This window comes from Macaca fascicularis, chromosome 4, assembly GCF_037993035.2.
Source record: "Macaca fascicularis isolate 582-1 chromosome 4, T2T-MFA8v1.1".
NCBI lineage: Eukaryota > Metazoa > Chordata > Mammalia > Primates > Cercopithecidae > Macaca > Macaca fascicularis.
This window is the reverse complement of record NC_088378.1, coordinates 166763280-166785986: the sequence shown is the minus strand read 5'-3', so window position 1 is coordinate 166785986 and position 22707 is coordinate 166763280. Positions and strand designations below refer to the sequence as shown.

General features: G+C 37.8%; 1 protein-coding gene across 7 annotated transcripts in view; it reads right to left on the bottom strand.

Annotated features, from left to right (window-relative positions):
- The window catches only part of F13A1 (coagulation factor XIII A chain), a 461954-nt gene that overhangs the window by 79892 nt on the left and 359355 nt on the right, over positions 1-22707 (bottom strand). For all 7 annotated transcript variants that reach the window (XM_065544470.2, XM_065544473.2, XM_065544474.2 and 4 more), the window contains 2 exons: positions 17275-17393; positions 14758-14865 (listed from right to left, as the gene is read on the bottom strand). In XM_065544470.2, coding sequence (XP_065400542.1) covers positions 14758-14865; positions 17275-17393 — 227 coding nt within the window. The remainder of the gene's footprint in view (positions 1-14757; positions 14866-17274; positions 17394-22707) is intronic.

Genomic DNA, 22707 nt, shown 5'->3' with positions numbered 1-22707 from the left:
CCTAAATAGACCAACAACAAGCAGCGAGATTGAAATGGTAATTAAAAACTTATCAACAAAAAAATGTCCAGGAACAGAGGGATTCACAGTAGAATTCTACCAGACATTCAAGGAAGAATTGGTACCAATTCTTTTGACACTATTCCACAAGATAGAGAAAGAAGGAATCCTCCCAAATTCATTCTATGAAGCCAGCATCCCCCTAATACAAAAACCAGGAAAGGACATAACCAAAAAAGAAAACTACAGACCAATATCCTTGATGAACACAGATACTACAATCTTTAACAAAATACTAGCTAACTGAATCCAACAACATATCAAAAAGATAATCCACCATGATCAAGTGGGTTTCATACCAGGGATGTGGACATGGTTTAACATACGCAAGTCAATAAATGTGATACACCACATAAACAGAATTAAAAACAAAAATCACATGATCGTCTCAATAGATTCAGAAAAAGCATTCAACAAAATCTGACATTGCTTTATGATTAAAACTCTCAGCAAAATCAGCATGCAAGAGACATATCTTAATATAATAAAAGCCATCTATGACAAACCCACAGCCAACATAATACTGAATGAGGAAATGTTGAAAGCATTTCCTCTGAGAACTGGAACAAGACAAGGAGTCCCACTCTCACCACTCTTCTTCAACATAGTATTGGAAGTCCTAGCCAGAGCAATAAGATAAGAGAAAGAAATAAAGGGCATCCAAATAGGTAAAAAGGAAGTCAAACTGTCACTGTTTGCTGATGATACGATTGTTTACCTTGAAAACCCCAAGGACTCCTCAAGAAAGCTCCTAGAACTGATAAAACAATTCAGCAAAGTTTCCGGACACAGGATTAATGTACACAAATCATTAGCTCTTCTATACACCAACAGTGACCAAGTGGAGAATCAAATCAAGTGTTCAACTCCTTTTACACACATTTTCAAACATGATGTACTTCAGGGAATACAGTACCTATCATAACCAAACTAGTAATACCTGAAAAGTGATACCAAAATAATTAGGGACTGAGTCAAACAAAGAACCCAGGAACACAGACTCTGTGATAACAGATTCAGTGGTGAGAACAATCTACATAAGTTAAGCATCTATGGGATTTACAGTTACAGATGAATTTTAAAACTTGATAATATAAAAACAATAACCATCCTAAGAAAAAGGATAGGAGAAAGAGGAGAGGAAGAGTGAAAATGGTAATGTTTTAGTGTGTTGCTCTCTCAGTTAATTGATACCATATAACATTAAAGTATAATTTAAAAGTACATAATTACTTTATTCTTTTAATGGTTTTCATAATTTTTAATAACCTTAGGGAGACCTGTTAAGAAATGATATCTCTTGTAGTGAAGAAGTATTTATTTGAAGTTTAACAATTTCTTCTGTTGCAGTTTAGTTTCTTTCCTATTAAAGTAAAATTTAATAAAACAAAATTAAATAGAATTTGGGTATAATTATATGTAGTACTTTTAAATTAAGTAGCATGACACCATTTGGTATAAATACAAACAAATCAATGGAACACAATAGAGAACACAGAAATAGACTCACACAAATACAGTTAACTAATTTGTGATAAAGTTGCAAAGGAAATTTTATGGATAAAGGATAATCATTTCAACAAATGGGGTGGCATCAACTGGATATTCATATACAAAAATATGAGCTTTGATTCACACCTTGCACCATATGTAAAAATTAACTCAAAATGAACCTTAGACCTAAATATGAAACCTAGAGTTATAAAACTTCTAAAAGGAAGCAAAGGAGAAAATTGTGTGATCTTAGGTTAGGCAAGTTACTTAGATAAAATATGAAAAGCACAATCCATAAAAAAATTTATAAATCAGACTTCATAAAAATTAAGAACTTTTGCTCTTTGAAAGGCCCTGTGAAGAGAACGAAAAAATAAAACTAGAATGGAAGAAAATATTTGTAAATCCTTTATCTGATAAAAAAAACTTGTATCCAGAATATGTAAAGAACACTTGAAACTCAATAGTAAGAAAACAAACACAACTTTAAAACAAGAGAAAAATATTTGAACAGATATTCCATCAAAGAAAATACATGGGTGGCCAATCACAACAAAAGATGCTCAGTATCATCAGCCATTAAGGAAATGCAAATCAAAACCACAGCAAGGTAACACTGGACATCTGTTTAAAAGTCTAAGATTAAAAAGACTGATCATACCAAGTGTCAGGGAGGATATGGAACACTTGAGACTCTCATATGCTGCTGGTGGGGATGTAAAATGCCCATCCACTTTAGGGAACAGTTTGGTAGTTTCTTAAAAATTAAACCTATGTTTAGCTTATGACCCAGCCACCTCACTCCTAGGTATTCACCTAAGAGAAATGAAAGCTTACGTCTAAACAAAGACTTTTACGAAAGTCTTCCAAGCTAAAGTTTCTGGCTTTATTTGTAAGAGGCAAAAACTGAAATTGGCCCAAATGTCCATCCACAAGTAAATACATGGGCAAATAGTGACTCCTCCATACAATGAAACACTGCTACTCAGCAATAAAGAGGAATGAACTACTGAAACAAAAAAAACAGCATGGATGAAGCTCAGAATACAGGAAGGAAGCATAAAAGAAGCCTCACAAAGAGTACAAACTGCCTGATTATATTTGTGTTAAAGTCTGGAAAACACAAATCAATCTATAATGACAGAAGGCTGAGCAGTGATGCGGGGTGGTACACAAATCTGGGAGTGGTTTAAGGAAGAAATTACAATAAGGAAACTTCTGGGAGCAATGGATATATTCATTATTTTGATTTTAATGTTCGTTTCATGGGTACATATACATGTCAACATTATCCAATTGTACATTAAGTACGCACATTTTATTGTCAACTATATTTCAATAAAGCTGTGAAAATCGATGAAGACTTTTAAATTAAACCAGCATCTATAGTATAATATTATTTATAATTTTAAAATTATTTCTCCTGTATAATTCAAAGAATAGAAATAGCCTTAAAACATGACCCATACTGGACTTCTGTCTAATTTTGGTCATTGGAATATGAGCAGATTCTAACTTGATACTGAAAAATAAAGAAATGTGACATTTCTTGATTCTTAAATTTCCTATAGCACAGACCTTTAATTTTGTATAGTTACTATTTCTTTCTGCTTTTAAAAAAATATGCAAGGGTATTTTTCTCCTCTGTGCACATTTTATATGGCTACGATGAAATGACTTTTCTCTGTTATAAACTGATTATATTCCATTAAATTTCATTGTTAAAAGTTATGTCCTCATAAAGGCTAGGATTTCTATAACTCTTTTAGAAAATAGTCTTATACCTAATTTTGTCCATAATAGTTTCTCAAAGACCATTGGAAATGAATTTTGATATTGGGTAACATGAACTAACATCAAAGGCCTAGTGCTAAATTTGGCAAGGAGAAGAATTATTTCCTATAGAAAATAGTTTCCAGGTTTTGTGAACCACAAGTCCCCAGCTACAGTCTGGTGGTGACCAGACTTAATCACAGGTGGAAGTGGTGTGGTGGATGTCAAATTGTGCTTCATGACATGCTAGGGTTTTGCAAAATAATCTCAGTAGTTTTGGTGTTGTGGGGTGGGGCAGGTGAGAACTGAATGTTGGTAGTCAAGGCTGCAGTCACCACCTTTCTTTAGTAATAGTTCCTCTGCTTTTTCTCTTTTACGTATTTGGATTCAATTGCTATTTGAAAAAAATTGTTCTAAAAAATAAAATTTAAAAGATCATGGTTCTGGGAACGTAGAGATCTGTTTTTGTGCCTGCTCTGCCATTTGCCAAATTATGTTGTAAGGATAGGAAGGGAGATGAGTTGAAGGTCAAGTACTCAGGTTATTCCATGGGCAGGCATCCCAGAAAATGAATAAGAAAAAAGAAATAGGGTAGCAGCAATTCTACTTCTTCCCTTGCCTGGTTCCTCATCCTTGATTTTTTTTCTGGGCTTTCACGGCACTTACAACAGCCAGGGTCACATACTTGGTCCAAAGGAATGGAAAATCATCTACGATCTCTTTGGTTTTTCATAGTGGTTTGCTTAATAACAAGCTGTTTTCTGCCTTGTTGTTGCTGGAAATGTTATTCTCTCTCCCTGGAATGTCCATCCACACTCAAACCTCTTCTTTACCTGGTGGCCTATTGATCCTTTAAAACTCAGCTGGTTTCACTCTGGGAATCTTTACTCATCACTTTGATTTGGATGTCCTTACTCTTTGATCACATAGTACTCTTTGCATAGTACTATCCATTTATCACATTGTATTGTGTCATTGTATTGTGTCATTGGTTAGACTATCTGTGTTCTTTTACCAGACTTTATGTTCACAGAAGGAAGGAAGGCACCATACTGTTTTGACAGTGTGGTATTGTCGTAAAGACATACATATAAACTAATGAAACAGAAAAGGGAGTCTAGAAATAGATCCATACTCCTGTAGACATTTGATTTCCGACAAAGTCACCAAAGCAATTCAATGAAGAAAATGACAGTCTTTTCAACAAAGAAAGTCTTTGCAACAAATGAAAGCCTTTCCAACAGTCTTTTCAACAAATGCGGGTGGAACAAATGGATAAATCTGGAAAAAATAAGATATGATCCCTACCTCACACAACATCAAAAGATAAGTCAAGATGTAAATGAAAAGGTTCAAATTATAAAGCTTCAAAAATAAAACATAGGAGAAATAGTGGCAAACATGGGCAAATAGTGATTCATGTGAAAGTCTTCATGTGAAAAGAACATTTACTGGGGAGGACTATTAAAGAACAATGAAAAAATTAGATTTTATAAAATTTAACAAATTTTGTTACTTAAAATACGCCATTTATAAAATATAACTACAAGCCATGGTCTGGGGAAAATACGTTCTATACATATCTGACAAACGAGAGGCATATACACAGAGCAACTATAATAATAAAAGTACAAATGACCCAATAAGAAAATCAGTAGACTTGAAAACAGGCTGCATATACATATATATATATGGCCAATAAATATATTAAAAGATGCTCCACATCATTAGCCATCAGGGAAATGAAAATTAAAACTGTAATGAAATGTCACTATATGCCCATTTGATTGGTTAAAATTAAAAAGGTTCAAGACATCAAGAATAGGTGAAGCTGTGGAGAAACTGGAACTCTCATACATTGCTGGCAGGAATGTGTAACAGTAGAGCTGCTTTGAAAAACTAGCCAATTCTTATAAAGTTAAATATATACATACTTTCTGATCTAGGCATGCTCTCTTTAGCTATTTACTCCAGATATATGAAAACACATACACAAAAACACTTGTACAATAATGTTTATAGTAACTGTATTCATAATAGCTTCAAATTGGAAACATCTTAAACATCCATCAATAGGTGAATGGATAGACAAATTGTGATATACAATACAATAAAGCACTTCTTAGTAATGGTAAGGAAAACATTGAAAACACATGCAGTTGATGAAGTAAGAGAAGCCAGTCCTGCTTCTACTGTCTGAATCCATTTATGTGAAGTTTAAGAATAGACAAATGTAACCCATTGCAAGAAATCAGAATAGCAGCTACCTAATGAGGTGGGGGTTGACTGGAAGAAGCAAAAGGGAAACTTCTGGGCTTATGGAAATGTCTATATTTTGATTGGGGTGGTGATTACCCCAATAAAAACTCTGAATTGTGCATTTAATATCCATGATTTTTTACTGTATATAAATTTTACTTCAATTAAAAAAAACCCTGCAACTAACACTAATGAATAGTATGAAGCATATAACTACCGATAATATGAATGTCCTTTGGTATATATATGACCCAAGCTCTGACAGGGGTGGGTAATTAGACTCGTTTTTCATGATAACTATTACCACAGGAAATTATTAACCTTGTCTCTCTTAGTAACTGAGGATGCTCATTTGGCCAAAACATATTTTACTAATTGACAATAATGAGAGAAATAAGCAAATGTGGACTGAGAGAACGAAACTGAGATTTCAAGGTCTCTAAGTGTGGCCTGCTTTTTTCATTGCCATACCACTGCTGCATGGTGTAGAGCTGGTATGGAACAGACCTTAATATCTGAATTAAAGGAACGGACATATGGGAGAGGGAAAAATGCAGAGCAGGAGGAGGAAAGAGAGAAGGATGTCACAGGAGGAGAGAGGAGAAAGAAAGAGGGTATGAAGGGAACCCAAGGTGCATGAAGCTGTGCATATCCTAAAGGGCTGAGCCGGCTTTGTTCCTTTGCTATCCATCTATCCTGGGGATGCTGGCCCCAGGAGACCAGAGCAGCACCAACCGCACAGCTTGGAGGGAGTGCTGTAAAGCATCCCTGTGCTTCAGAAATAGCCTGTGTGATTACAAAATAGCTGCAGCATTGAAACCTCATTCCAGGAAGCAATTCAGGGAAAGCAGACATTTAGATTGCCCATGATTATCACATTCAAGAGATGGCTTGTAATAAATGTCTGTTTTTCTCCAAAAATATGGGGTGAAGAGGCATAAGAAATGTAAGCTTAATAATTGAGAAAACTAGCTGTTTGACCACAAATGAAAACTTCATTACATTGCTGGCTTTCACCATAAGAGAAAAAAGACAATGTCTGAACAGTTCATTGTCCCCCACTGCCCCCACCTGAAAGAGAAGGATTGAATCAGACAAGGCATTATATCTGTATCCAAGGAGCTCATGTGACCTGGAGAGAGGACAGACAGAGGACAAACCCAGGGGAAATACAACATTGTGTGTGAATTAGTGGGGCCAGGCAACTCATGACCCACCCCCAGTGCTATCAGCAACCTTGGATAAAGTTACTTAACTTCCCGATACCTCAGTCTCTCCACTTGCACTTTGGTTATTTATGGAATGCGTTTATGCGATTTCTCCAAAGTGACTATGAGGATACTTTCTGCTAAATTCTATTTTCCCACAGGCTTCCAACATGTTTGCCAATTTTTTAAAAATCTTCAACAAACAGAAATGAAAATCCCTGGTGAATAAGGTGACCTTATGGTATTGTTTACTTTGAATATATTGTTGACCGTGAGTCTGCACCACCCATTCATCATTGAATTCCCTGGGTCATTTTAGGATCATAGAAACGACTTTCATTCTTAGAAATACCTTGACTTTAACTTTAATGGTTTAAAAAAATCTTTTTAGAGTTGGTAATTTGGTACTTTATTCTGTTGGACTTCAGTAACATTCTTCATTAATACAAATCAGTGGATTCTCCCAAAGTTGTCACCCTGAGAGCTCCTACTAATTAATATGTGTTGCAATTGGAAAGGTTGCAAGGAACACCAGAGGCTTCTGCCTTTTGCTGCTGTTCCAAACTGAGGAATTTCATTCCAGACATGACTAAAAGAAAGAGACAATAACACTTTTAAATAAAAGCGGATAGGGTTGGAGACTCAGAAGCTCTGGAGGGAGACTCAAGTCCATCATGGAACCTACATCTGGCAGTGGTCACCACCCAGGGAATTTTGACCTCTAGGCATCTGCGGGTTAGTAATGCAGGTATGCTGTTGTCACTTTTATAAAAGACCAGACGGAAGTTTTATCTTTACCCCCACAAAGGTGACCCCGAATCATATTCAGTGTGGTCATACTCATTATCTGGTAGAGATAATTACCACCTCCACCACCATTAGAAGTTCTCATTGGCAGTTACATAAATCTGACACAAGAATGGGGTAACAAGGCATTATTACATAATCATGATTTGTTTTGATAGATGAACTTTTTCAAAAAATATGATCCCTATGGATAAATGTGAAAAAGTTCCTTGGTGATTTACAAAGGCCAAGGACCATGCCCATTGAGCACCTGGGTCCTTAGATGTATCTACGACCGTTCATTCCAAAAAAAGAAGTTTTAGCTGCTTTAGAAACCAAAGGATGAGTTAGATATTGCTTTGTAATTAAAAATTGTTCTTAATAAAACTGTTATGAAAGTACATTGTGACTGGTCTGTACGATCAAGGAATAAACTTTAGAAATAAATACAAACTTTATGTATTTATTTCTGTCTTTACAGTTCATTTGGGATGACTCAGATGTGAAATTTCTAATCAAAGTGAATTTTAAATGTAATCTGAATGTTTATAATTAAGGTTTGTTGCATGAAGAGGTTTGCTCAATGTGAGGCTTCCCATAAGATGACCAAGTAAACACTGGAAAGAAAATGAATAAAACATGGTTTTATTGTAAACCCCCTGTGGAGTTGTTTGGCAACATATCAAAGGAGTTATGTCATTACTGTCTTTTTCATGCATGGAAAGAAAAAAAATCTTTCTAAATACTGGGACAAAAAGAAGGGGAGGAAAAGATGGACAAAGGGAAAATAACTTTATTTTCTGTTTATCTGTAGGATCACAGATGCATGAGGATCAGGAGCACTAAAGTCCATTTCATCTCAAAGGTCTTGTACTGGGTCCTAGAAAAATCCAGGACCTACTCCTAATTGTGGTCAGTTTGATTTACTAGCTGGAGTTCAAGATTTTTTTATAATGCTAAAGAGTACATCGAACATCGATTGGTTAAAAAAGTTTAGTCATGAGTTAGTTCCCAAAAGGCATAGTCAGAGCAAAGTATTAATGGGGATTAATGATGGCATTGTGGTTCAATATTAGCAAAAGGCCAGGTTTAAAAATAAGTGCATACATCTCAAGGGAAGCTGGAAAGTCCAGGATGGCAGCAGTACAAACACTGAAATTTAAAAATATGTAACTATACTGACATTTTTTTCTCCCCTCCTACCTTCCTAATTTTCTCATTAATATTACCTTTTTTCTTACTACAACTGAATCAGAATACCATGGAATCAAGTAACTGTAAATGTTGAGATCCTATAGAATAAACTTCAGTTGTGTCAACCTTAGTTTTCAAATTGCAAAGCAAGCCCCCAGAAGAGCAAATAACCCCCTACTACATTTTTCTTCAGTGCTTATGGTGACTAGCTGTATATAATTTCGACCATGGAGAAAGGGTTTCTTCAAATAATAGCGTGGTTAGTTATTACTGTGGGACCTCAGACATTCTTGTATCTTTTGATCCAATGTTTAGTCCTGGGAAAACTTTGAGCTATATTTGAGAGATTTGCTTTCCCATGCAATCCTATGCTGCTTTTTTCATTGCCATACCACTGCTGCATGGTGGAGAGCTGGTATAGAACAGGCCTCCAAAAATATCTGAATTAAAGGAATGGACATATGGGAGAGGGAAAAATGCAGAGCAGGAGAAGGAAAGAGAGAAGGATGTCACAGGAGGAGAGAGGAGAAAGAAAGAGGGTATGAAGGGAACCCAAAGTGCATGAAGCTGTGCATATCCTAAAGGGATATTATTTCCATCAGAGAATTTGCCATGCTGAGCTAAAATTTTCTATTTACTAGTCTGTGTTCTCTGTTAGACTGTAAGCTCTGTAAAGGCAGAAACTTAATTTTGTTCACAACTGTACTCCAGTGCTTAGACTGGTAGATTCGCACTAAACTCTTGTTGAACAAATGAGAAATATTGAGTGTTTTACCACTATCACTACCACCACCACCATCACCACCAGCACCACTATCACCACCATCATCACCATCATAATCACCACCACCATCACTACCACCACCATCACTCCTACCACCACCACCACCATCACCTTCACCATCTCCACCACCACTGCCATCATCACCATCACTATCACCACCATAATCACCCTACCATCACCACCATTATCATCACCATCACCACCATCACCACCACCATCACCACTACCATCATCACTACCTCTATCACCACCAAACACCACCACCATTATCATATCATATTTGCTACCTGATCTTCTTTGTAAACTCATTCTCCAGGGTCCCAGTGCCTATGGCTATTTAGAATCCTCTGATTTATACCATTCTTCACTTATTCCCCAATTTCAAAATTCACCTCATCTGGGCTCCATTCCCTTGGGGCTCTGTTCTTTTCTAGGCGATAGCGACTCAGTTTGATATAATAATTGTGTTATTGGTAATAATGTGTTGATAGTGGCCCTCTAAGGTGATATGATCTGAGAGGAAGGACAATATCTGGTTTCAGCAAGGCCACTTATTTGTTGTGTGACTTCGAGTGAGTGACATCACTTCCAAGGACTTCTGCTTCCTCACCCAGAAGACTCTTGGAGAGTCCTCCCCATTGCACATGCTGGTTCTGTGTGTGTTTCAACACAGATCCTCCACTGGTAATGCCTTAACCCACTGGAGTAAATATAGATGGAGGTGGTATATGTATGTGTTTCACAGTGAATAATGAGCCATTATCTGCAATAGCAGCAGCCTTTGCAGAAGCAGCTGCATCTCCTTGGGGGAAATTATCTGCCCATAGTTGCTGCCAGATCCTATCAGTCAGGAGGCAGGAACGGGCATGGACAGGTAACCACCCCAGGTGGTTGCACAGCCTTCCCTTTTCCCCAGAACCATGCTGCCCGTGTCACAATATGTCATGGCTCACCTTCTTTGACAGTCTGACTTGGGGCTCCAAGTCCATGTCTGGCTTATTCACAGAAACTTGGGGCTAGCAATAGAATGCTTTATTAATGCCATGTGAGTGAAGTAAGTGTTCAGATGGCACAAAGTTAAGCATTCTTCTTTGCTTTCTCTGGCAATTTTCCTGGTGGGAACTGTCACATCAGAAATGTATTGGAGGGAAAGCAGCCATCAAGCAATGCAATTTAAAGGAAGAAGTATAACTTTGGGCAAGTTTCTTCATTTTTTCTAATTGCTTCTCTTTTTTTTTTTCTTTTCTCTCTTAAATCAATCTGCAGTATAGCTTGGTAAAATGCACCACTCAGTATTTAAAAGAGCCTAAGCAAACGTTAGCTTATGTAAGGTTATAACATCTCAGGTCTAATCTCTAGACGATGAAAACACAGGATTTTGGGCTTGCTTTCTCCTGGGAAACTCCAACAGCCCCAGGCTGTCCAGATTGTCATAACTTTTCCTGCTTTCACATGAAAGTGAAGTAACAGTAACTCAGAATAAGAACAAGGGAAGTTACTGAATTTATAAAGGAAAAAATAGAAGAAGGGAGAGCACTATTTTGAAGAATGAAAGAATATTCTTGCTGTCAATGTGGTTTGAGCACAGAGACAAAATTTCACTTTAAAGACAAAGATGCGAGGCCAGCAGAGGTTAGTTATTGACCCTGGGTCACATAGTAAGTTAATAGCACAACCAGAATCAAGGTCCGGTCTCTCGACATGAGCTGAGTCGCTTCCCATATGATGCTGCCTTCACTTTCTTTTTGTAAAGGACGAAAACCAGCAGGTTTTGAGTGATTAAGGAAGACAGATTCACTATGCAGGTGAGAAGAGTGTTACTTACATTCCATAGGCAGGGAAACTGAGTCACAGAGGGGTTTAGTGCTGTGGTCCTCACTAAGGGTGATTTTTACCCCCAGTGGACATTTGGTAATATGTGGAATCATTTTGAGTTGTCACAGCTGGTAAGGGAACAGTTATGACAACTTGCATCCCCTGGGTAGAAGTAGGGATGTTGTTAAACATTCTACACAGGACAGCCCTCTATAACAAACAATTACCCAAGGTCACATACAATAAGTATAAATATACTGGACACTAAATATTTTTATCTGGGGATTGTGCACTTAAAATCTGTTTGAGATAGAGTTTCACTCCTGAGTGCAATGGCGTGCTCTCTGCTCACCACAACCTCGGCCTCCTGGGTTCGAGCAATTCTCCTGCCTCAGCCTCCTGAGTAACTGGAATTACAGGCATGCACCATCATGCCCGGCTAGTTTTTCTTGTTTTCAGTAGAGACAGGGTTTCTCCATGTTGATCAGGCTGATCTTGAACTCCTGATCTCAGGTGATCTGCCCGACTCGGCCTCCCAAAGTGCTGGGATTACAGGCGTGAGCCACTGTGCCTGGCCCAAATTCAGATTCTTATCATCACTGAAAGTTTGCACAATTTGGGTTATCGGTGGTTTTTTTTTTTTTTTTTTTTTTTTTTTTTTTTTTTCCAACCTGTACCCACCTGTTTCCTGAAAACTCCTTGCCAACCTTCAGTGCTAGACTGGTCCTTGACTACAGTAAGCAAATTGGGCCCCAGTCATTTGCTCTGCATCTTGTCCCCACCCAGCTCCACTCTCTCCAGATACCCAGCAAGGACTGGTCTGCTCATCCTCACTGTTTCCCGGCAGCAGGGGCCCTGAGGAAAGTTCTGCCTTCTTTCATTCTCACCTGGGGGTGAAATGAGGTCTGTGTGCTATTCTTTCTGGAGAGTCTACATGCCACCTATACCTCTGCTCTGGCATTTGCAACCTGCGAAAGGGATTTCTAGCCTCTATGACCAGGCTGGGAGGTGTTTCAGAGGAATTCAGAACAACTCTGCGTCAGCCTCTGTTTTACCTGAGGCCTGGGCCCAGCCCCTGAGAAAACACACACAGCTCCGTCGCCCTGAGACAGGGTTCTGGCTAGGAGTCCACAACTTCCAAACATTTTCTTTTGGGCTCTCTAAGCGCATCTTTTCATACTAATAAAGTCAAATCATTAATTGAGAAATTTAAAGATTTTTTTGTCTTTGTTCTTTGTTTAACTACATTCAGAAGTTTCATGATAGATTTCCAGGATTTGTGAACAGGGGAGTATCTGCCTGAAGGACCAACAAACACTTGATTTTTCTTCTATGTCATTTTTTTAAAAATTGATTTCTGGAGGCTCAGTATTTTAGCTTTTAAAATTATTAAAACTGAACAGATTTTAGAAAGCTTCACAGAGGTATTCTAAGGTTTAAAGGAGCTAATAGAGGTGAAAGTTTTTTGGAAAACCATTGAACCTTTTGTATATGTAAACAAGGATGTGATAGAAATGGAAATACTGCTCAAAATCTCTCAGGTCAGGACCTCTATCCCTTAACACCCAAATTCTCCCCCTCCAAAAATAAAACCAAACCATTTTCCAAATGGATTTTCTCTGTCTAGTTTTAAACTTTTTAATTGGGATATACATTTTCAAACTTAGAACTTCATAGGCTTTATATGATTAATAAAATCTCAAGGCAATTTGCATTAGGAATATGTGTGCTTATTCAATAATTAACAGCTTCCGCTTGGCCAGCTGCCACCACAGACCCATTAGGTTAACTGCTTCCTGTCTGCTCCCCTTTTGCACTGGCTTGTGTTAGGCAGTGATTTCTGACTTCTGGGTGCGTAAAAGTACACACAATGTGTGAGTAGGCTTATGCTGATGAGCGTGCCGTTTCAGAATGCTTCAGAAGGAATTAATTTAAATTTAACCACTGCTAGCTGTTGCTTCCTCTCTCACTGCAAAATTGTTATGGTAACTTCAAAGAAGAAAAAGAGAAATCTTGTGGGCAAAACAGTAAAAATAGTGATCACATGCAGGTCTGAGATGTGTTTGTTATAAATGGTCAGGACACTTTTGTAAACATTTCCCAAATTCAAACATTCCCCCAAATCTTTGGAATTCATTGTCTTCTCACTATGGAATGTAAATGCACAGAAAACAAAACTGGCTTTACATGTTGGTTTCTACTTTCACCTTTTATGCTCCGCTGTTTCTTAAATTTACATGTAGCTTAGTTATTAATAAAATAAAAGCAACCATTCTTAAAAGCTAACCAGAAATTATATTTCAAATCATTCTCAGTCTAATATTTTTATATTAACAATACTGATTTCGTTTAGCTCAAAAGAATATACAAACCAAACTCAAACATAACATTCTTTCTAAGAAAGAATTTCTTAGAAAACTTAAGGAAATTGATAATATATTTCTTTTTCTCAGTCTTTGATTGTTTGAAATACCAAGCAGCTTAACATTTCATCAGAAATAATCTACTCTTCAGCCAGATTGGATACACTTCTCTATACCAAAGTCTGGCTCTCCATGCTGGGTACATTGATATAATCCAGGACTGCACGGGTCCTGGACATCCCATTTAATCCACGTCCCACACCTGGCCCCACCCTTCCCACTCATGGGAATTCTGTCTCCTTTCTCAGAAAGTTGTTCCACTGCAGAATCTCTGCATTCTCAAAGTTGTTTTAGGATATCTTGCAGAGAGCAGTATGGAAGGCAGAAAATGTCTAGATTTGAAGTCAGCAGACCGGAGTTCTAGCTGCGGCTTTGTCACTGACAGCTGTCCTTACCCTGTGTCCTAACTTGTCAAAGGGCATGAGTAATGCCTGCCCTACTTACCTCACAGGATCCTGCAAAGAATCAATACCCACTTCATAAGTGAGAAAGCCCTACAGTGACACATCCTTGTGACAGGAGTCAGGATGAGACGCAGCCATTCATTTCTTCACACCTACTATCAGTGTGAAAATGGAGAACAGCTGTGCCTTGCACATCTGTGCACCTTGATGTTTGGTTGATCAACTGTTTGATTATAGTCATTGACATTTTTGTCATGATCACTCCTCAGTCCCTAGGCAAGGGGTTCTTAAGAATAAGTGGTCTATAGTATCATGATATCTATCATTGTTTGTCCGAAGCCAAAGAAACATACAGTATTGAGATGATAATTCTGTTTTATAGCACATGATGAACTCAGAAAATTCCAGGAGCTATACTGGGTGTCAGAAGCTAGAATCTTACAAATGAAAGTTTATGAAGTGCAAGTCATCATTTCAGCAGCTCTTAATGAACTGGCATCTATACTGAGGCGAACGATGGGTGTAATAGATTTTAGGTGTCAGTAGTTGCTGCTTACCATTGCAGACCCCACACGGCTGACTTTGATGGGATTCCCTCTTCCAGAGAGGTCCATTTGCGCTCTGTCCATCACATACAGGCAAGTGTCCAGGATGCCATCTTCAAACTATTTGGAGAAGAAAAAAAGAGAAACTACTTAGTGTTCACTCTGCAAGCAAAATATTCTCCGATGAAAAATAACATGAAACGACAACCGAATGTTTAGAAATGTGTGTTTCCTGTATAGTGATCTCCCATAATCTTTAGTATGAAATATTAAAGTAGAAGGAAAGAGACACCTTCTTTTTTTCATTAAAGTGAATAAGAATATAAAAGCAAGCCAGAAACATAAACGAACTACTAGAGAGTTGATAGACTCAGGGATCATGAGCTGACTTGAAGTTCTTCAGAAAATGATTCAAGTTAATCTAGAAGGTCTTTTCAACATATTGGCTCCTGTACCCAAGAAGAAGGAATGAATTATTTACCAAAGTCAGGCCACAGTCTTAGGACCTTGAAAGTAATGTAAGCCCTCCTGCATTTCGAAAATAAAGAACTCTCAGGTGTATCACAGGAAGGTGCTTCACACTACTTAGTTTGCACCCAGACAGTAGGAGACTTCATATAGTGACTGTCCCTCTAAGGTTTCCCCTCTTCTGAGACAAGGTGGACCCCAGGATCAAGAAGAGGGCAGAAGGCTGCAGAAAGTAGATTACATTATCAAGGGAGGAGTCTGGTACCAGTTCAATTTCCTTAGAAAGAACTGCTAGCCACAGGCAATACCAGAATTTTCTTAAAAAGGACTAAAGATCAAGTAGCAAGACAGGAAGATTTTACCTATACTGCACCTCACTGTCGTAAGAGATTTTCTTGAATACAGAAACCTCTGTGCTATTCACCCAAGTGCTTGTGACAGAAACCACAATCATAAAGGTTAATTACCATGCAATTCTTTATTCAGTCCAGTTAGAATACCCACTCTGGGTTTATCCCAAACTGACAGGATGGATGCAGTAATGGGTAATTGCACTAGTTCTTCAGGTATGCAAATAGCTCAGTATTTTGGTTCTTATTAAGCAGCTTCTCTCAGCTATATTTGCTGGGCATGATAGCAACTAATTTGAGAGTTAAAGAAATAGTCATAGAACTGATTGATTCCCTGCATCACTGTAAACACATGGCTGATTATCCTGGCCAAAGGGCACAAACCAATAGCCTCTTTGAGTGACAGAAGATACAGTCAAGTGACTGTGCTCCAGGGTGGCTACCCAAAGGCGTGCCTGCAAGGAGTGCCCTGACTGGGCTTGGGACACCTTTCCAGACCTCCTTGCTGCCCACCTTGATGACTTTTCCCCTTGTTAGCTATCTATAGATTGTCACATTTGGGCCATAAATAGAATTACCAGGCTAAAGGCTAGAAATTGGGAACCCAAGAAAAGGGCATCAGGCAGTAGGCAGTATCATCGAGGGTTGCATATCACTGAGGAGGGGATGGCTTGAAACCAGGGAGTCAGGCAGGAATCCAAAAACAGGGGGTGCCAATGTTGTTCATAGCTTGGCAGGAAATCAGAAATGCAGGCGGGCAAGCCTGAGCACTGGGCATGTAATTCTCCAGAGTCAGGGTGAAGAAGCTGGTCACAAAGCCAGGTAGGCAGGATGACACAGGTACTGGAGCAGTGGGTGAGGAACACAGGGAGATCCCATATGGAAGTCAAAGCAAGGCATCCGGAGCCAAGAAAGTACCCTGTGACCACCAGATTCTGTGAAACCTCCCCGCTGGATGCCCAGCGCAATGATGCACAATTCCAGCCATCCCAGCCAAAACTCCTGAGAAATGACATTCACCTCCTCTCGTGTCACTAATTAAAAATCATTTTGAAATCACAGGACAGGCATTCATTTATGGAAACTGGTAAAATATCATTCATTTGCTCCATTGTTAAAGATATCAAACCTAAATAGTTTGAATGATCGAACGTCTTAAAGAAATGCCATTTGTTACTTTATGTCTAGACAATAACTTGAGTTTGCAGCTGATAAAATCTTTCTGTGTAAAAGCTCAGTGGGTCTTCCTTTGATGAAATGATAACACACTTTTCTAATTAGCAGTACCCTAGGCTAACACTTTAAAAAAAAAAAAAAAGAAGAGGAAGAAGCCATTTCTTTGATTTGGGCACACCCCTTGCAGTATCCTTTGCATCACTTTCAAAATACCTTTCTTTATAAGCCAGGTTGAACTAATGAAATTTCGCTGTTCTAAGTGGCCAAAGCATTTCTCTATAGAATGCCACATTATTCATGGAGTCTCTCATTTCTGTAACACTGTAATACCCAGAGATATGTGGTTTCAACTGATAAATTATGCAGTTGTCTTTATGAGTCCCTACTCCTAAGCTCTCTGCCTTGCAGTCTCAAATCCTAAAAAGCAGGAAATTGTGCTTGTCTAATATCAATATATGGCACCCTGAAGGGATACATGTGACAAAAAATATGAAGTAAAAATATCCTTGACAATAGCAAATTTTAAGTGGCTCACCTGACCATAGCTCCAGCTTCTGGTCTTGATGTCATTGACCTCTCCATAAAAAATTACCCCAATGTCATTCAGGACATACTCTTCTCTTTCTTTCTCATTGTCCAGGTACACAGCATCATCTGCATCAGGGTTTAAGCATAGCGACCATTACCAAACCAGACTGTTTCCAAACACTTGCAAGTTGATTGTGTTTCTAAACTGCATTTTATCACCCAAATTTTTAAAAAATGACCTTTGTTTCACTAAGCATAGCTCATTTTCCAATATTTTTAGTAATGGTGAACATAATCAGCACCAAAGTTCAGTCCGTAAACAACTACATTTGTTAGCAAAATGCTGACAAACTCTGACTCTTTAAGTTCCAAGCAGGAGAATTAAATTGATATGTCTCATTAAACGTTTTATGATTCTGGTGCATCAGTAGTTCCAGAATTCTATGATGCTGATGTAAATCTGTAACACAAATTAAGATATAATTTCCAACCTTTTAACATTACTAGAAAACTAGATGAATTGAAAATGGTTTTTAAGACAAATCTGGGACACATGAGAAGGCAACAGGCTAATCTGTCATGTCATGCCTGTTTTGTGGCCCATTGCTGGCAGGAGGGAAGCAGTAGGTCATCTCCTTTTAATGAAAGATACATGTGGATGTGCTAGTATGTGTGTGTGTCCAACCAGCTTCCCTGGCTAGTGTCTTTCATTGCAAGGACTTTTCTTCCCTGTGGCTAGAATCTCAGGAGGGTCATGCTCCCCATCTATCCACTTGGTCATCAGTCTGGTACTTATTCCCAGGCCTAGTGGGAGAGCAGCAAAGCATCTTTAACACAGACAGGATCCTACAAGTGTAAATCGCACTCAGGAAAATGTGTGTGTTTGGGACAGGCATCTAAACGTTTTTAAATGAATTCTACCTCAAGGTAATGAAATAATTGATTATAATAAATGCAAAAGGAATGGTAGAATTAGAATGTCACGATCTTGCAATCCCTAACGAAATAATGAATTGAGGCAGAAATAATTCGTTAAGAAGGGAACTTCATAATGGGTGGATGAGACTGATAAAACGTGAACCGGATACTATTAATAAACCTAAATATATGTACCTCCTGCTAGGATGAATGTCCTAGGAAGCAATGGCATGACTTATGAAGTATTTTTGCCCCTTCCTCAAAAAAAAAAAAAATGCCACTTGAAGCTGAATCAGATACAGTCTCTAGATCTAACTAGCTGCTTAACAGAAAATGCCACAGTGGTTAAAAAAAAAATCCCACAGTGGTTAGAGAAACATATTTCATGACACCAGGGGATGGAATCAGCAAAATTCAGAATATAGAAAGTTTGACATAAAAAATGACTCAGTTTCAGCCATAAGTTTGTGGCATGAAGAAACAGATGATGAGGATTACTCTAGAGGAAAATATTTAAGTGACATATCAACCAAATTTAATCTACAGACTTTAATCCAAATCAGCTAACTAAAAAGATAATTTTTAGACATTGGGAAAATTAGATTAAAGATAGTTCATTAGATAATACCAAGGAGCTCTTGTTGATTTGTATTAGCTGCAATAATTATACACAAACACACATAAACACATGCATACACACATATGTACATATGTATCTATGTATACTGTATATATGCCTATTTTTAAAAAGCTGCATGCTAAAATATGTACAGGTAAAATAATATGATTACCAGAATTTATTTGAAAATGCTAAGGCAAAAATAAGGGAAAAAAGGATAAAGCAAATGTGACAAAATCTTGATAACTATTAAGTCTGAGAGACACATAAGTAGATACTCATTGTGCTATTCTTTCTGCTTTTGAGTTTGTCTGAAAATATTTATATGAAAAATTAACTTTGTCAAAAGGTATACAACCCAAATACAAAATGAACACATACAAACTGTTTCCAATTGGATATGAACATTCAGGAATGTAAAGATATAAATTCTACCCAAATTAGTCTATAACCAATGTGAACCCAACCAAACCTCTACTCAGAAGTTTTGGAACTTTGCATGCTCATTCAAAAGCTTATCTGGAAAAAACAATGTGAAAGAAAACAGCCAGGCAGGGTGTGGTGGCTCATGCCTGTAATCCCAGCACTTTGGGAGGCCAAGGCAGGTGGATCACTTGAGGTCAGGAGTTTGAGACCAGCCCGGCCAATATGGTGAAACCCCATCTCTACTAAAAATAAAAACATAAGCCAGGCATGGTGGTGTGTGCCTGTAATCCTAGCTACTCGAGAGGCTGAGGCAGGAGAATCACTGGAACCCAGGAGGCTGAGATAGCACTACTGCACTCCAGGCTGGGCAACAGAGCTAGACTACTCCGTCTGAAAAAAAAAAAAAAAAAAAAAAAAAAAAAAAAAAAAAGAGAAAATAGCCAAAAACTAATCTGTTGAGAAAGTAGAAAAATTGAAGGACTTGTCCAAAGGTAAATTAAACTTTGGACCCCAATTTATAGTTTCCTGCATCTACGCCCTTTGCCATGTAACTAGCAGTTGGTCCCTCTAAATGTGGAATATCCTTTCTTAACTTTAGGCTTATTTTTGGCTAATGGGGTGTTAGCAGGAGCAATGTTGGCAGAAGCAAGTAGGGGTCTAAAATATGACTGCACAGCTGAGTATGTGATCATACAAATCTGCTATTAGCTGGAGGAAAATACGCCCCAGCAAGCCCATTGGTCAAAGAAGGATGAGAGACACTGGAGCAGAGCGTCTCTGGAGCTCTTAGGGAGAGACGGATCCTCTCCAGCTATTCCCACCTGAAGCAGAGTTGGCCAGTCAAGCCCAGTCTGGATGAGCCCAACCCCAGCCAAGCCCCAGATCCATGAACAAGTGCTTATTGCTGTATGCCACTAAGATTTTCTGGTTCTTTCTTATGTAGCATTAGTGTGATTATAGCTAACTGAAACAAAGCTACACTTAAAACTGACATTAGCACAGTAATGGACAAATACATGGCAGGAGCTAGATGTGTATTAAATCTTAGTAAATAATAAAGATGGCACTTAAAATCAATAGGTAATAATAGATCTGATCAATACGTGGTGTTTTGACAGCTGGTTATCCATGTAAGAAAAAAAGTGACAGTAAGATCTCTTTATCCCACTGTATACAAACTGTATCCTTGGATTTAAGAGGCACATGTGTGTCTCTTCCTGACAATCTTTATTTCACCCGACATGTTCCAGATATAAGCAGATAGAGAAACATAACATTCAATAAATATATGAAAAAATGCTCAACTCTACAAATAATCAGAGACATAAAAACCAAATTAACCATGAAATACCAAGGAAATACCATAATTCTCCTACCATACTGGCAAATATTAAAACAAATGGTTAACCACCAGTGCCAATGAGAGTATGAAGAGATGGATACTCTCATCTACTATGGCTGTAGTGTAAAAAACTGCAGCCTTTTAAAAGGGTAATTAGGCAATATCTATGCAAATTTAAAATATGAATTCACTTTGCCCAAGCAATGCTATTTCTAGGTATCTATTCTGCAGAAACATTCGTACAAAATGTATGTGCAACCTTCAAAATGGCATAGCATGCTATAGTGAAAATGGGAAACAATCCAAATAGTTGTAAACAAAAGACCAAACTAATATGATATGACCATACCAAGCAGCCATTAAAAAGAAAATGCACGTACTGATACAGAAAACGCTCCAAGATACACTGTGTGAGAAAATGAGGTACAGAGCAACAGGTTGACACAATCTCATTTGTAGTTTAAAAAAACCTAAATTCTCTAGGTATATATATGCAATCAATATATAAAATAATAGCAAAGTATCTGTAATGATATACACAGTTAAAGTTGGTTTTCTCTGGGGATTCTCTAGGATTGGAAGATTGGTGAAAAGGAAAGTTTACTTTTAGCCATATATATGTACATGTGTGTTTATTTGAAAAGAACAATATATTCAATTAATTGCCAATTAAAAATGAGAAGGACTGAAAATACTTTAAATGGATGACATTACAACAAAATGTTAATTGTTGGTATCTCTGATTTGTAGATCTTTGAGTTCTTTTTATGCTTTTATTATTTTTATTTCTATAATGAGACTTTTCCATCAGAAAAAGTTACTTTTTAAAATGTGTTTCCATTTAAGTGAAGCTACCCATTTAATAAGAGGCTAACAAGTCCAACTTTTATGCATTAGTTTTTCTTTAAGAGCAATATAGGGTTGTACTCTTTTTTATTATCAATGTCCTTAAGCACAACTTTTTTCTCCTTCTTTACGTCTCCCTGAACCCTTTCCTTTCCAGTACAGACTGAATTAAACCTCGTTCCCTTAGTGCCCTATGGAGGCTGGGGTAACATTTATCCCATTGTATGGACATTGCCCTTTAATTATTATATTTATTGAATAAGTATGTGTTTAAGTACTTACTACTTAATTTTTTTAAGTAGCAGCAGGTAAATAAGCATTGTTACACTGCTTATTTACCACCAGGAACTTTCTAAGTGCTTTAGAACAGGACACATGAACTCATCAACACTCATAACATCCTTGTGAGGAAAGTAGCCCCATTTCACTGACGAGGAAGCTGAGGCAGAGAGCAACATAACTTCTCCAAGGTCGTACAGCTAGTGAGTTGCAAAGCTAAGATTTAAATAAGCTGCCTTCCAAGTAGTCCATGGCTCTTGGGTCCAAGGGATCAGATGACTGTGTCCCCAGCTCCCAACACTGTGCCTTGGAACACGGTAGGAAGTCAATCAATGTCTACTGAAAGAATGAGAGATGGGGACGATGTCTGGAGCTTAGAGAGTAAGGAAGAAGTCCAAGAAAATGAAGGATTTACCTTTGGGCTTTACGTTAGTATTGATGGGAAGTGATAAATTTAGGTGGCAAAGCATGAATAGGGAGGAGTTCTGGAGCTCCAGACTAGGCCACTCTTTCCCTTCCAATGCTTGAATTAAATCTCACCTCAAACAGGCAGACATTATCATGAATCCACAATATGGCAAGGAAGTCAAATGGGAAGGCTTGATTTTAATTTTAAATTTATTTATGATTTTGAAAGGAAGATTGAGGGTGGAAAGCAGTGCTTTATTTCCCCTGTTTTTATTCAGATCTGTCACTTTAAAATATAGTTGTCCAAAGCAACGTTAAAAAAAATTGTATCACGATGGAAACTCCAAAAAACTCCCTATGTTTGGAAGGCTAACAAAAATAGAAAAATGGAATCATTTGCCCCTGGAGATTTTTGCTGTTGGCTTTTCGATAGTGTTTTTGTTTGTTTTTAATTTTCTGGTTAGCTTCAGAGGGGTGGGGTTTCACTAAGTTTCAGGGGAAGCTAGTTCTTCACTTAGCAAAATGGAAGACTCGACTAATAGGAGAAACAAACTAACAAACAACTCACTATTCTAGAAACCCAACAATTTGGACTGGTAGAA